Genomic DNA, 14,750 nt, shown 5'->3' on the forward strand with positions numbered 1-14,750 from the left:
AGATGCTGGCTTTTGAACTTTGCACTGGTAACAATCTGGATGGTCTTTTTCCTCTTTTGTACGGAAACACAACGTCCATGATTTGCAAAAACAATTTGAAATGTGGACTCATCAGACCACAGCACACTTTTCCACTTTGCGTCTGTCCATTTCAAATGAGCTCAGGCCCAGGCAAGGCGACTGTGTTTCTGGATGTTGTTGATGTATGGCTTTCGCTTTGCATGGTAGAGTTTTAACTTGCACTTGTAGATGTAGCGACGAACTGTGTTAACTGACAATGGTTTTCTGAAGTGTTTCTGAGCCCACGCAGTAAGATCCTTTACACAATGATGTCAGTTTTTAATGCAGTGCCGCCTGAGGGATCGAAGGGCAAGAGCATTCAATGTTGGTGTTCGGCCTTGCCGCTTACGTGTAGAAAGTTCTCCAGATGCTCTGAATCTTCTGATTATATTATGGACTGTAGATGATGGAATACCTAAATTCCTTGCAATTGAACATTGAGAAACATTGTTCTTAAACTGTTGGACGTTTTTTTCACACAGTTGTTCACAAAGTGGTGATCCTCACCCCAACTTTGCTTGTGAATGGCTGAGCCTTTTGGGGATGCTCCTTTTATACCCAATCATGACACTCACCTGTTTCCAATTAGGTGTTTTTGAGCATTCATCAACTTTCCCAGTCTTTTGTTGCCCCGTCCCAACTTTTTTGAAATGTGTTGCAGGCATACATTTCAAAATTAGTAAATTGTTGTGTGGGCCGCCAGAAGAGGAGGTACTGCTGGCCCACCACCAGAGGGCGCCCTGTCTGGAGTGCGGGCTCCAGGCACCAGAGGGCGCAGCCGCCTCACAGGAGCAGCCAGGGTGACAGCTGTCACACATCACCTGCAACAGCTGTTACCAATCACCTGATCAGCAGGGGTACATCAGCAGGACGACGTCTCCACCTCTTTGCCGAGATATCGTTCTACCTGGAAGGTAACGTACCTCAGCTGACTGTTTTGACAGTATCCTTTGTGACTTTGTGCATTATATTGTGGACTGCTTTTCCAACGAGAGGTGGAGGTAGCTTTCCTGCCGTACTGATTCCTGGGTGCAAACGCATCCTCAGTTAATTGCTTTTTTGTTCCTCGCCAGCAGTACCAGGTCCGACACGCGGAGGCAGTGGCCACCTGGGAGTTTGGGACTTGGCGGCTCCAGTATTCCCGGGGTTTGGTGGCGGAGGAAATCGTGTGGTTCCGGTTCTGCTTTGGACAGGCGTCTCCTATCTTCGAGCCTGCCCACACGACACCTTTGTGAATTGACTCTTGTCTATTGTTGCAATCTGTTGTATTTGTTGTGCACATTCACAACAGTAAAGTGTTGTTATTTGACCTACTCCATTGTCCGTTCATTTGCGCCCCCTGTTGTGGGTCCGTGTACCTACACTTTCCCAACATGAATATTTGCACAAAAACAACAAAGTCTATCAGTTTGAACATTAAATATCTTGTCTTTGTGGTGTATTCAATTGAATATAGGTTGAAAAGGTTTTTCAAATCATTGTATTCTGTTTTTATTTACACTTTACACAATGTCCCAACTTCATTGGAATTGGGGTTGTAACAACTATAGGGGTATCACATTGCTCTCTGTGCCAGGGAAGGTGCTTGCAAGGATTATTCTCAATAACATTCAGTTTCATCTACTTGCTGCTCAGCAACTGGAACAGTCTAATTCACGCCCCCCCAAGAAATCAACTGTTAGCTGCCTTTTCTGCTGGTACTCATAGAATGCAAGCATGAGTAATGGCAGTGTCTCTTTGCAGCCTATGTCATGTTTTGCAGTGTTTGATTCAGTTGAAACTATTGGACATCATAGCCAGCCTATATACAGATACTATGAGTACTGTGTGGAGTGGAGGCAGAGACTCTGAGTTTTTCTCAGTGAAAACTGGCATTTGTTAGTGGTTTGTTGTAGCTCCTAAACTGTTCAATGTTTGCATGAACTGGTTGTTGGGTAGGGTTGTGGAAACCAGTGACTTGGGTGCTTTTGTTGACGAGGAAAGGTTTACTGACCTTGACTTTGCAGACGATGCTGTAATCTTTCCGGAATCAGTGGACACTTTGATTACAGCACTTGAGAAGTTGAGTGAGGAATCAGAGTGTCTCGGTTCGAGATAGTCCTGGATCAAAATGCTGGATAGAGGTGTTAGGCGATGCCGATATCTTTGCAGCTCCTGGTGCTACCTGTCTTATTGTATGGTTGTGAGACTTGGACGCTAACCAGTGACCTAAGGTGACAACTGGATCTCCTTGGTACTAGGTCTCTTTGGAGGATCTTTGGATTTCGCTGAAATTCTTTTGTATCCAATGAGCAGCTACTAAGAGAGGCTAGGATGACGAGTATCACTTGCATTGTGAGGGAGCGTCAACTATGTTTTTGGATAATCTAAATGAAGTCAATGCTGTATTCATCTTCTCAGGGAAATTCATTCAATTCTCAGTGACGTCCACCTGTTAGATGATGCTAGATTTGCCTAAGCCTTCTATTCCTGTCCTATCATATCTGATATCCCTGCTGCACTATTATTATTATTATTATTATTAGTAGTAGTAGTAGTAGTATATCAGGTTTTTGATGTAATAAAGGTGTGAAAACATGTATGGTGTGATAATCTTGTATTTGGATTGTCACTAATACACAAACTTCAAGTTAGTTATAAGTGAAATAGATGTCATACATTTCTTTAAACATTCTTACCTGAAATGAATGAAGCAGAAATATTGAAGTTTAATGTTTTTGCATTTCACTTTCAATTGAACCTTTTTATTTATTTTTAAATGATCTTTATGATCTTTAGAGATCAAATACTAAGTTTCCTCTGACAGGAAAGACAACCCACAAACAGGAACGAAAGTCAGCAAACACAGAAGAGAAATAAGCTGCACATACGTCGCACAGTCACATGTAGAAGTAGATCTGCCCCGAAAGCATCCTGTTTTCATGCCATGATGTCGGCCACACTGTTTCTGCTTTTCTTTCTGACTGGATATGTGTTTGCCACAGAGCCTCCTGGTAAGAACATTTCAACACTGACAATTAAACTTTACTTTTACAAGAAATGTATAATCTTGGTAGTTATTAGATATATGATTAAACATGTCTGAGGAGTTATTTGGGTTTGAAAAATCATATTTTTTTGTATGTATTTGTTTTTATTTGTCTTCATTAAGTGTTGCAATAATATTGTGTATAGTCTCTAAAAAATAATCTCATCATTACAGTGACTAATTATTTTCCAGTTATGTGGATAACTTTAAATATTATATTTTTGGGGAAAGATACAAATGGGCAAAATAACATTGCTATAATCAATATCTTGTCGTTTTAAATTAAACTCTAAATAGAAGTTAATCAAAGTCAAAGTCCATTAGCTGTAAATTCCCCTTTGCGTCATTACACCAGTACTTCCATTTCCTCATTGCATTTGTGGATCAGAAATGTTGTTTTGTGGCAGCATAAACACATTATGCATAGGTTTAGGTCATTCTATTATGGATCTAATACAGCAAGTTATTGTTTATAAGGCTGTGTTATTTATGTCTCCCCAAGTGTAATTTACAGGTGTTAAAAATTGATTTTAAAATTTTTGATTCACTGCGCCCCGGACACTAATTCACGGGGCACAGTGAATCAACTTAGAATATAATGAAAAAACACATGATTATAAAGATTTCTTCAAAATTAGTAAATATATACTGATACAAACTATAATCCAGCAAACCAATGTATAAGCTTCAACATTAATATTTGTCATCCACTTGATACTGGGGCTTAGTAAATCACTTTCTAGACTGATTCACTGTGCCTCAGGTGCATGTGACACACATGAGTCATGTTATCAAATAGCTGATAGTCTAGAGAAGACATAACACATGCTCATCAGTTGGATGGGGTAGTCTTCTAACTAATAACAAATTTTTTGGGCCACCATTCCTCTGTTGTGAAACATAAATACAAAGGCACTGACATCCACAAAATTTACTTTTGATAGAGAAAAATGACTTCACTTGCCACTTAGTTTTACCCTTAATGTATCCAAAAAGAAAACACTAATTGATAAGGGGGGTGTCTTTATGCACAAAAATATGGCATAACTGCTGCAAATAGATGCAGTTGTATGCAAATGTTTGGGCACCCCTGATAATTTTCATGATTTTCCTTTATAAATCATTGGTTGTCTGGATCAGAAATTTCAGTTAAATATATCATATAGTAGACAAACACAATGATATTGAGAAGTGAAATTAAGTTTATAGGATTTACAGAATGTGTGCAATAATTCTTTAAACAAAATTGGGCAGGTGCATAAATTTGGGCACCCTTGTCATTTTATTGATTTGAGTACATGTAGCACTAATTATTACACACAAAATAGGTTTGGTAAGCTCATTGATCCTTGATCTCCTTACACAGGTAAATCCAATCATGAGAAAGGTTTAAGGTTGCCATTTGTAAATGTTTCCCCTCTGCATTTCTTCTAATGAGTGGCAACATGGGAGCCTCTAAACAACTCTCAAATGACTTGAAAACAAAGATTGTTCAACATCACGGTTTATGGGAAGGATACAAAAAGCTATCTCAGAGATTTCAGCTGTCAGTTTCCACTGGGAGGAACATAGTGAGGAAATGGAAGACCACAGGCACAGTACTAGTTAAGGCCCAAAGTAGCAGGCCAAGAAATATCTCAGATAAGCTGAAGCGAAGGATGGTGAGGACAGTCATAGTCAACCCACAGACCTGCTCCAAAGACCTACAACATGATCTTGCTGCAGATAGTGTCTCTGTGCATCGTTCAACTATACAGCACACTTTGCACAAAGAGATGCCATATGATGCTGTAATGCAGAGGAAGCCTTTGCTGAGTATGTGCCACAAACAGTCACTTGAGGTATGCAAAAGCACATTTGGACAAGCCAGCTTCATTTTGGAATAAGGTGCTGTGGACTGATGAAACTAAAATTGAGTTATTTGGACATGACTGCATGACTGAAAAAGAACACAGCATTCTAAGAAAAACACTTGCTACCTACAGAAAAATTTGGAGGTGGTTCCATCATACTGTGTAGGTGTGTGCCCAGTACTGGTACTGGGAATCTTGTTAAAGTTGAGGGTCACATGGATTCCAGTCAATATCAGCAGATTCTTGAGAACAATGTTCATGAATCAGTGACAAAGTTGAAGTTGCGGTGGGGCTGGATCTTTCAACAAGACAACAATCCTAAACAGTGCTTAACATCTACTCAAGAATTAATACCGAGGAACAAGTACAATGTTCGGGAATGACCATCTCAGTCCCTAGACCTAAATATCATTGAAAATCTGTGGTGTGATTTTTATGTGGGCTGTCCATGTTCAGAAACCAACAAACCTGAGATGTTTTGTAAAGAGGAATGGTCCAAAATACCTTCAACCAGAATCCAGACTCTCATTGGAAGCTATAGGAAGCATTTAGATGCTGTTATTTCTGCAAAAGGAGGATCTATTAAATAATTATGATTTTTTTTCTGTTGGGGTGCCCAAATTTATGCACCTGCCTAATTTTGTTTAAAGAATTATTGCACACTTTCTATAAATCCTATAAGCTTCATTTCACTGCTCAAATATCACTGTGTTTGACTGCTATATGATATATTTAACTGAAATTTCTGATCCAGACAACCAAATAAAGGAAAATCATGAAAATTATCAGGGGTGTCCAAACGTTTGCATACAACTGTAGGTAGTTTTGCAGATAGCTACTGATTCACTGTGCCCCGGTTTCTATATGTGCGGGCTAGCTACTGTCAATCCTGTATATATTTTTATACAGTACTTTACTTTTTTAAAATAAAATATGTACCTTTTTTAAACAGTTGATTCAGCATATATTCAGCATGTGTTTAGAAGCTGCTTATAAAAACCAGATTCCATGTAATCGTATTTCTGATTGCAAATTGCACTCTGTGTCTGTCACTTGGGGAACTTAGTATTTTTGTCATTTTCATTTTAAAACCTTTGTCTTGTTCCCAAAAACTGTGTATCTGACAGGTGTGGACTGCATGGTGATTAATCTTGAATATGTCCATTGCTCCTGGAATAGAAACTGGACTCCAAAAGCCAACTACACCTTCTTCAGCAGGTTGGTCACTGAAGACATTGATATATTTTTTTTAAATAATAACTAATTCAATTCAAGCATTTACTGTCATTGCCACAAAGAACAACGAAATTACGTCTGGAGCATCCACATGCGTAGTAAAAAAAAAGTGCAAACCAGTGCAATAAACAGCCTCTAAATACCCCCATGTAAACATTTATAACATCAGTAACAATCAGTGACATTTCTGACAGCAATATCAAAACAAGATGTTGATGAAATGCATTAAAGAATAAGAACAGTCAAATAAATAAATATAAAAACAGTGACACTGTACAGCAGTACAGAAACCAGTTCAATACTATTGATTGGTGGATATAATCCACGGAAGGAGGGACATAGGGAGAAGGGGGCAATTTCCAAATAAATAAATAAATAATAGTAACAATGTGCAACAATGGAAAACCAGTTCAGTGCTACTACTATTATGAATTCAATGCAGTTGATATAGTTATAGTCCGTGGGAAGGGAGCAGAGAGGGGAGGAGGGCAGTGTTCAGTAATCTGTCAGCTTGAGGATACAGGCTATTGGCCAGTCTACATGTTCTGGCCTTCACAGCCCTATACCTTCTCCCTGAGGGCAGCAGATGGAAAAAGTGGTTATTACCCACTCTACTAAGACAGCAAGTGGGGTAGATAGTACTAATCTCTGGGAGAGTCATCCCAATGATTCTCCCTGCTATTTTCACCACCCGCTGAAATGCCTGCTGATCGGCCTTAGTGCAGCTGGAGAACCTAGTCTCCCCTATCTAGTGGGGATCCATGGGCTCTAGATTGGGTAGTGTTTATAAAATAGGTAGCTGATGTGTTTCAAGAGTGGTAACAACCACACCAATCTCCACCATTATGTGGCTTTGAACTTGGTTAATGTGAATGAAATGAGGTAGTAGGGTACTGCAAACACAAGGCGAACATGCAAACTGCACCTGATGACATTTAGTGGGACTAAACCTTTGACCTTCTTATTGTGAGGCATTCACGCTAACCATTGCTCTCATCTACTACACACAAAATGAATAAGTTGACTAAAAGGCTATATAAAACTAGCGCTAATTGAAGACAAAGTTAAACATAAAACTAAACTGCTTGATATTTCTGAAAGTAAAACAAAATAAAAACTAACTTAAGCTAAATCTAACAGAAAATAAAGCTGTCTGAAACTAAATCTTGTTACGGCCGAGCCAATCAAAACCCAGATTAGGACCCAAAAATGCTGGGAGCTGAATGGGGAAACAAAGTAACAATTTATTGGAGTAATGATACAGAGTAATTTGAAATGAGAAGACACCGGAGACAGGAGGTATAGTTTGGACCAGAACAGGAGCTCAGACAGGTGACCGGAACCAGGTGGCTGCCCACCGAGCTGACAGGAGACGGGTGACCCTGGGAACAGAACTCAAGAGAGTAGGTCAGAACAAACAGGAAGATTAAACAGGTTATCTTGTCAAATAGTGAAGAGGAAGCCAGCTAGCACGTAGCGAAAACAGACTTTCTGGTGAATTCTGGAGGGAATGAACCCAGGCTTTTATACAGGTGTTGATGAGTACAGAAACAGGTGATGATAATCAACTCTGTGACGCGGCGCCTGAAGAGACAGAAGGGGAGGGGGAGCAGAACAGAGCACACACCAAGGCAGCTCAAAGTGAATCTAAAACTAACACAATAATTCACTTATGGCTAAATAAAACTGAATATAAAACTATCTGAATAAAAGTAACACCAAACTGACACTTAAACAAGAACAATCAGAGATTTCTGACTTCCGCCGATCTGGATCCAGATCACCTCTCAAATTCAGTGGATTCTTCCATGCCCTAATATTTATCTGTGGTGCAAATTTGGTGAGAATCTGTGAGGTAGTTTTGGCATAATCCTTAAAAGCCCATAAAGTGAAATCCTGAGTCAGAATCTGAGTCAATTTGTATCTGTAGTGCAAATTTGGTGAGAGACCGTAAAGTAGTTTTGACGTAATCCCTCAAAGCGTATATAATGTGAAACTTGATCCACAATCTGGATCCGGATCCGGATCACCTCCAAAATTTAATGAAGTCTTCTTTGGTGCAATACATATCTGGGGTGACAATTTGCTGAGAAACAGCAGGGTAGTAGTTTTGATGTAATCCTGCTAAAAGTAATCCTTCAAAGCATATATAAAGTGACACTTGATGCAGAATCTGGGTCTGGATCAACTCCAAAATTTAATGGAATTTTCCATGGTGTAATATATATCTGTGGTGAAAATTTGCTGACAATCCGTCAAGGCCGTATATAGGAATGTGAAAGGGGGGGGGGGGGGTTCAAATTCTTGAGCTGGGAGTCCAGGGGGCCGCAGGGCCCCCGGTGGGATCGAGGGGCAACGCCCGAAGCAGAAGCTTTTTGAGGATTTCGAGGGGTAAAAAGCTACATAAATTTCATTTGAAACCCAAAATGTATCATTTTAGGAAATACATTTTTATATACAAATAGTCCTTGCTTGGGATTGGATCAGTTGCCATAAGAACCACCCAGGAAGAACCAAGATAACATTAATGCAAACTTTATACACAAACACCTGAACAATTACATAAAATATACCTGTAAAATACATAAGCATTTTTAAACAGGCACCTACAACAAATATCATCATATACATAATAATAATAGGGAGCGAATTTTCACAGCGAAAGTCCACCCAAGCAGAGCGACACACCGGGCAAAGGAGGCGCGTCCGTCGCCTGGCGACCCACGTGAATTTGTAGGCACTTTTATACAAAAGAACAAAATTAATTAGTACTGTAAAGGTACAAATATTCGCTGGGATTATATTTCGCGTTTTTTGTTTTCAAACATATTTAGCGGTATTAATATTCGCGTTTACATTATGAATATGCACATATATGTACGTTATGTATTAAAATAGTGGTATTTAATTTGGTGACCTTGTTTAACTCGCGAAATTCACATAATAAATCCCTCTCGGGGGGTTCGGTTGAACCCCCTGAACCCCCTCTATATACGGGCATGTCCGTACAGTATTTTTGACATAATCCTGCTAAAAGTAATCCTTCAAAGCCTATATAAAGTGAAACTTGATGCAGAATCCAGATCTGGATCACCTTCAAAGTTTAATGGCGTCTTCCTCGGTCTAATGTCTATCTGTGGTGAAAATTTCGTAAAAGTCTGTGCAGTAGTTTTGATGTAATCCTGCTAATAGACAGACAAATAAATATATAAATAAATGCTGATTATTTGATTACGTCCTTGACGGTACTTGTAAAGCACTTGTACTCAAGTACTTTTAAATGTACTTGACCCAACTTTGTTAAGGTATACCTAATAAAGTGGCCGATGAGTTACATTTGATATAAATGTATTCATAGTTTTGTGTGTGATTGACTAAACTTATTTCTATTCAGATTCTATCATGAAGAGTTCAAGAAGTGTGCCTCCTATGTCTTAGAGAACAGCATGAACATTGGATGTAACCAGCCCTATAGTGACATATCATGGAAAAGGTTTAATTCATTTTATACTAAACTGGAATATGACAACAAGAGTTTCACCAAGGAGCATTCCCTTCAAAAAGAAGGTAGGCTGATTTCCTGAGGTTTTGTGTAAGGTGTGTTGAGATTATTTTAAATGCAATATTATTTACAGTGAGTTTTCATTTTATTGTTGTTTTTCATTTAAACAACTGTTGTTGTAACTTTCTACATTTTGAGTGATCAATAAAGTTGCATCCTGCCTTTTTTCACACACAAGGAAAAACACAAGAAATTTGTAAAAGGCAATATAATACTAAACCCTTATACATGGTTGAAAAAACAAATATAAAGCAAAACTGCTGCAAAAAATGAACATTTTAATGATGTATTATCTGTTGTGTGTGGGCCGCTGAAGAGGAGGTACTGCTGGCCCATCACCACCAGAGGGCGCCCTGCCTGGAGTGCGGGCTCCAGGCACCAGAGGGCGCCGCCGCCTGATGAGAGCAGCCAGGATGACAGCTGTCACCATTACTGGACACAGCTGACTTCACTCAGTACGGAGGTATATCAGCAGGACAGCGTCTCCACCTCAGTGCCGAGATATCACCTTGAGTTTAAGGTAATCACCTCTGCAACAGATACTGTATCTTTGTGACGATACATTATAAACTTTTCAGGACAGCGGAAGGCCAAGTGTTCGGATAAGTACTCACCTTTCCTGCTTCAGTGTGACAAGAGGTGGAGGCGGCTTTGCCCCTCTCATCTACTGGGTGCGGTCGCATCCCAACCTGTGTCTTTGTGTTCTTTCCCGCCAGCAGTACCGGATCCGACGAGCGGAGGCAGTGGCCACCTGGGAATTCGGGACTTGGCGGTTCCAGTACTTCTGGGTTTCGGTGGCAGAGGAGATCTGGGTGGTTCCGGTTCAACTAGGACGGACGTCTCCTACCTTCGGGCCTGCCCACAAGACACCAGCAGATTTCGGCTTACAAATTGCTAATTGTTGTATCAGTTGTGCTATTTTCACAACAGTAAAACTTGTTCTTACTTTTCTCCATTGTCCGTTCATTGCGCCCCCTGTTGTGGGTCCGTGTACCTACACTTTCACAACAGGATATCTCGGCCAGCGTCATGGATCCCGAGGGGCGTCCACCGGCTGTTGAACGGCCACTGGAAGACCAAGACGTGGCGGAGGCTTCGGGAGGGGTAATCGGTGAGTTGCAGCGGATCCTCACCGCTTTCACCTCTCGGATCGATTTAATGACCGAGCAACACGTTCTCCTAAACCGCAGGGTGGAGGCTCTCGCCGCACAAGTGGAGGCACGCCCTTCGGGCGCCGCTGCGGCTCTCCCTCCCGAGGACCCTGCGCGCGAAAGTAACGTTCCACTGGTCGTTCAACGGTCCCTCCCTCCGTCCCCAGAAGCATACATAAGCCCTCCAGAACCGTACGGAGGCTGTGTGGAGACGTGCGCGGACTTTCTTATGCAGTGTTCGCTCGTCTTCGCTCAGCGTCCCGTGATGTACGCGACTGATGCTAGCAAAGTAGCTTATGTGATAAACCTGCTTCGCGGGGAGGCACGCGCTTGGGCTACAGCGCTCTGGGAGCAGAACTCTCGGCTCCTTCATACATACGATGGGTTTGTACGGGAGCTCAGAACGGTGTTCGATCATCCCAACAGAGGAGAGTCCGCTTCAACCGCACTACTGTCCATGCGACAGGGACGTCGGAGCGCAGCTGCCTATGCAGTCGCCTTCCGCATCGCGGCGGCGAGATCCGGCTGGAATAGCACTGCCCTCCGCGCTGCCTTTGTAAACGGACTGTCTCTGGTCCTAAAAGAGCACCTGGTGGCTAAGGACGAACCGCGAGATTTAGATGGGCTCATTGATCTAGTCATACGACTCGACAACCGGTTAGAAGAACGCCGTCGGGAACGAGGCGAAGGACGTGGCCAGGCACGCATCGTCCCTCTCCCTTCCGGGTCCGATCGAGCTCCGCCCTCCCCACGCTCCTCTGTTCCTGCGCTCCGTGCGCTTACGGCTCCCCCTGCTGACGAAGCTATGGACACGAGCAGGGCAACATTTAGGGCACCTGGAGCACAAAGGAGGCGGGCCCACGGAGCTTGTTATGTTTGTGGCTCGAGTGATCATATGGCAAACGACTGCCCCGAGCGGTTAAACTCCAACGCCCGCCCTTAGAGACTGGGCCAGGGGTGGGCCAAAACATTCACGTGGGACACACCCACATTGCTACACGACTCCCAGTCACAATCCTGTATGAGGATTCGACCCTGAAGGCCCCAGCACTGGTGGACACGGGCTCTGAGGGGAATCTGCTTGACAGCAGATGGGCCAGGGAGATAGGGCTCCCTCTGGTGGCTCTTACCTCGCCTGTGCAGGTTCGAGCACTAGATGGCTCCCTACTCCCACCAATCACGCATAAGACACCTCCAGTAACTCTGGTGGTGTCAGGTAACCACCGGGAGGTGATCGAGTTCTTCGTGACTCAGGCCACCTCCCGTGTGGTTTTAGGGTTTCCATGGATGCTTAAGCACAATCCCCGGATTGATTGGCCGTCCGGGGTAGTGGTGCAGTGGAGCGAAACCTGCCATCGGGAGTGTCTCGGTTCCTCGGTTCCTCCCGGCTCCCAAGCTAAGGAGGAGGTCCGAGTCCCGCCCAATCTGAAGGCGGTGCCAGCGGAGTACCATGACCTCGCTGACGTGTTCAGCAAGGATCTGGCTCTCACGCTTCCTCCCCACCGTCCGTACGATTGTGCCATTGATTTGGTTCCAGGCAGTGAGTTCCCGTCCAGTAGGCTGTACAACCTCTCACGGCCGGAACGCGAATCAATGGAGACCTACATCCGGGACTCATTAGCCGCCGGGTTGATCCGGAATTCCACCTCACCGATGGGCGCAGGTTTCTTTTTTGTGGGTAAAAAAGATGGCGGACTTCGTCCATGCATTGATTACAGGGGGTTGAACGAGATCACGGTCCGCAACCGATACCCGTTGCCCTTGTTGGATTCAGTGTTCACCCCCTTGCATGGAGCCAAGATTTTCACCAAGCTGGATCTTAGGAATGCGTATCATTTGGTTCGGATTCGGAAGGGAGACGAATGGAAGACGGCATTTAACACCCCCTTAGGTCATTTTGAGTACCTGGTCATGCCGTTCGGTCTCACTAATGCTCCCGCGACCTTCCAAGCGTTGGTAAACGATGTCTTGCGGGACTTCCTGCACCGGTTCGTCTTCGTATATCTAGACGATATACTCATCTTTTCCCCGGATCCTGAGACTCATGTCCGGCATGTCCGTCAGGTCCTGCAGCGGTTGTTGGAGAACCGTCTGTTTGTGAAGGGCGAGAAGTGTGAGTTCCACCGCACTTCTTTGTCCTTCCTGGGGTTTATCATCTCCTCTAACTCCGTCGCCCCGGATCCGGCCAAGGTTGCGGCGGTGAGAGATTGGCCCCAACCCACAAGCCGTAGGAAGCTGCAACAGTTCCTCGGCTTTGCTAATTTCTATAGGAGGTTCATTAAGGGCTACAGTCAGGTAGTTAGCCCCCTGACAGCCCTGACCTCTCCAAAAGTTCCCTTCACCTGGTCGGACCGGTGCGAGGCCGCGTTCAAGGAGTTGAAACGGCGCTTCTCGTCTGCACCAGTTCTGGTGCAGCCCGATCCTAGCCGCCAGTTAGTGGTTGAAGTGGATGCCTCGGACTCAGGGATAGGAGCGGTGCTCTCCCAGAGCGGGAAGACCGATAAGGTCCTTCACCCGTGTGCCTATTTCTCTCGCAGGTTGACCCCCGCTGAACGGAATTATGACGTCGGCAATCGGGAACTCCTTGCTGTGAAAGAGGCCCTCGAAGAGTGGAGACATCTGTTGGAGGGAACAGCCGTGCCATTCACGGTTTTCACTGACCATCGGAACCTGGAGTACATCAGAACCGCTAAGCGTCTGAACCCCAGGCAAGCCTGCTGGTCACTGTTCTTTGGCCGTTTTGACTTCCGGATTACCTACCGCCCCGGGACCAAGAATCAAAGATCAGACGCATTGTCCCGGGTGCACGAGGATGAAGTCAAAACGGAACCGTCGGATCCCCCGGATCCCATCATCCCGGAGTCCGCTATCGTGGCCGCCCTCACCTGGGACGTGGAGAAGACCGTCCGGGAGGCCCTGACCCGTGTCCCGGACCCCGGAAACGGACCAAAGGACAAACTATACGTCCCACCAGAGGCTAGGGCTGCAGTCCTGGACTTCTGTCACGGTTCTAAGCTCTCCTGTCACCCAGGGGTGCGAAGGACCGTGACAGTCGTCCGGCAACGCTTCTGGTGGGCATCCCTGGAGGCCGACGTCCGGGACTACATCCAGGCCTGTACCACCTGCGCCAGGGGCAAGGCTGACCACAAGAAGACCTCAGGGCAGCTACAGCCACTGCCCGTGCCTCATCGCCCCTGGTCCCATATCGGCCTGGACTTCGTCACGGGTCTCCCGCCGTCCCAGGGAAACACCGTCGTCTTCACGATAGTGGACCGTTTCTCCAAGGCGGCCCACTTCGTGGCCCTCCCGAAGCTTCCAACGGCCCAGGAGACAGCGGACCTCCTGGTCCACCACGTCGTCCGTCTGCATGGCATCCCATCAGACATCGTCTCCGATCGCGGTCCCCAGTTCACCTCACACGTCTGGAGGAGTTTTTGCCAGGAACTGGGGGCCACGGTCAGCCTCTCGTCTGGGTATCACCCCCAGACCAACGGGCAAGCAGAGCGGGCGAATCAGGAATTGGAGCAGACACTACGCTGTGTGACAGCCGCGCACCCGACGGCCTGGAGTACCCACCTGGCCTGGATCGAGTACGCTCACAACAGCCAAGTGTCATCTGCCACCGGCCTCTCCCCGTTTGAGGTGTGCTTGGGGTATCAGCCCCCCTTGTTTCCGGTGGTCGAGGGAGAGGTCGGTGTGCCCTCGGTCCAGGCCCACCTACGGAGGTGCCGTCGGGTGTGGCGTGCCGCCCGCTCTGCCTTGTTGAAGGCCCGGACGAGGGCGAAGACACATGCAGACCGGCGGCGGGCCCCGGCTCCCACGTATCGTCCTGGGCAGGCAGTGTGGTTGTCCACCAAGGA

General features: G+C 45.1%; 1 protein-coding gene across 1 annotated transcript in view; it reads left to right on the top strand.

Moving 5' to 3' along the window:
- The first annotated feature begins 2,897 nt into the window (after window positions 1–2,897).
- Window positions 2,898–14,750, top strand: part of LOC117517156 (cytokine receptor common subunit gamma-like) — a 40,317-nt gene continuing 28,464 nt past the window's right edge. Inside the window, exons 1-3 of the mRNA XM_034178074.1 lie at window positions 2,898–3,053; window positions 6,069–6,159; window positions 9,572–9,744. Coding sequence (XP_034033965.1) covers window positions 2,987–3,053; window positions 6,069–6,159; window positions 9,572–9,744 — 331 coding nt within the window. The 5' untranslated portion in view covers window positions 2,898–2,986. The remainder of the gene's footprint in view (window positions 3,054–6,068; window positions 6,160–9,571; window positions 9,745–14,750) is intronic.

Source organism: Thalassophryne amazonica, chromosome 9 (genome assembly GCF_902500255.1).
Source record: "Thalassophryne amazonica chromosome 9, fThaAma1.1, whole genome shotgun sequence".
NCBI lineage: Eukaryota > Metazoa > Chordata > Actinopteri > Batrachoidiformes > Batrachoididae > Thalassophryne > Thalassophryne amazonica.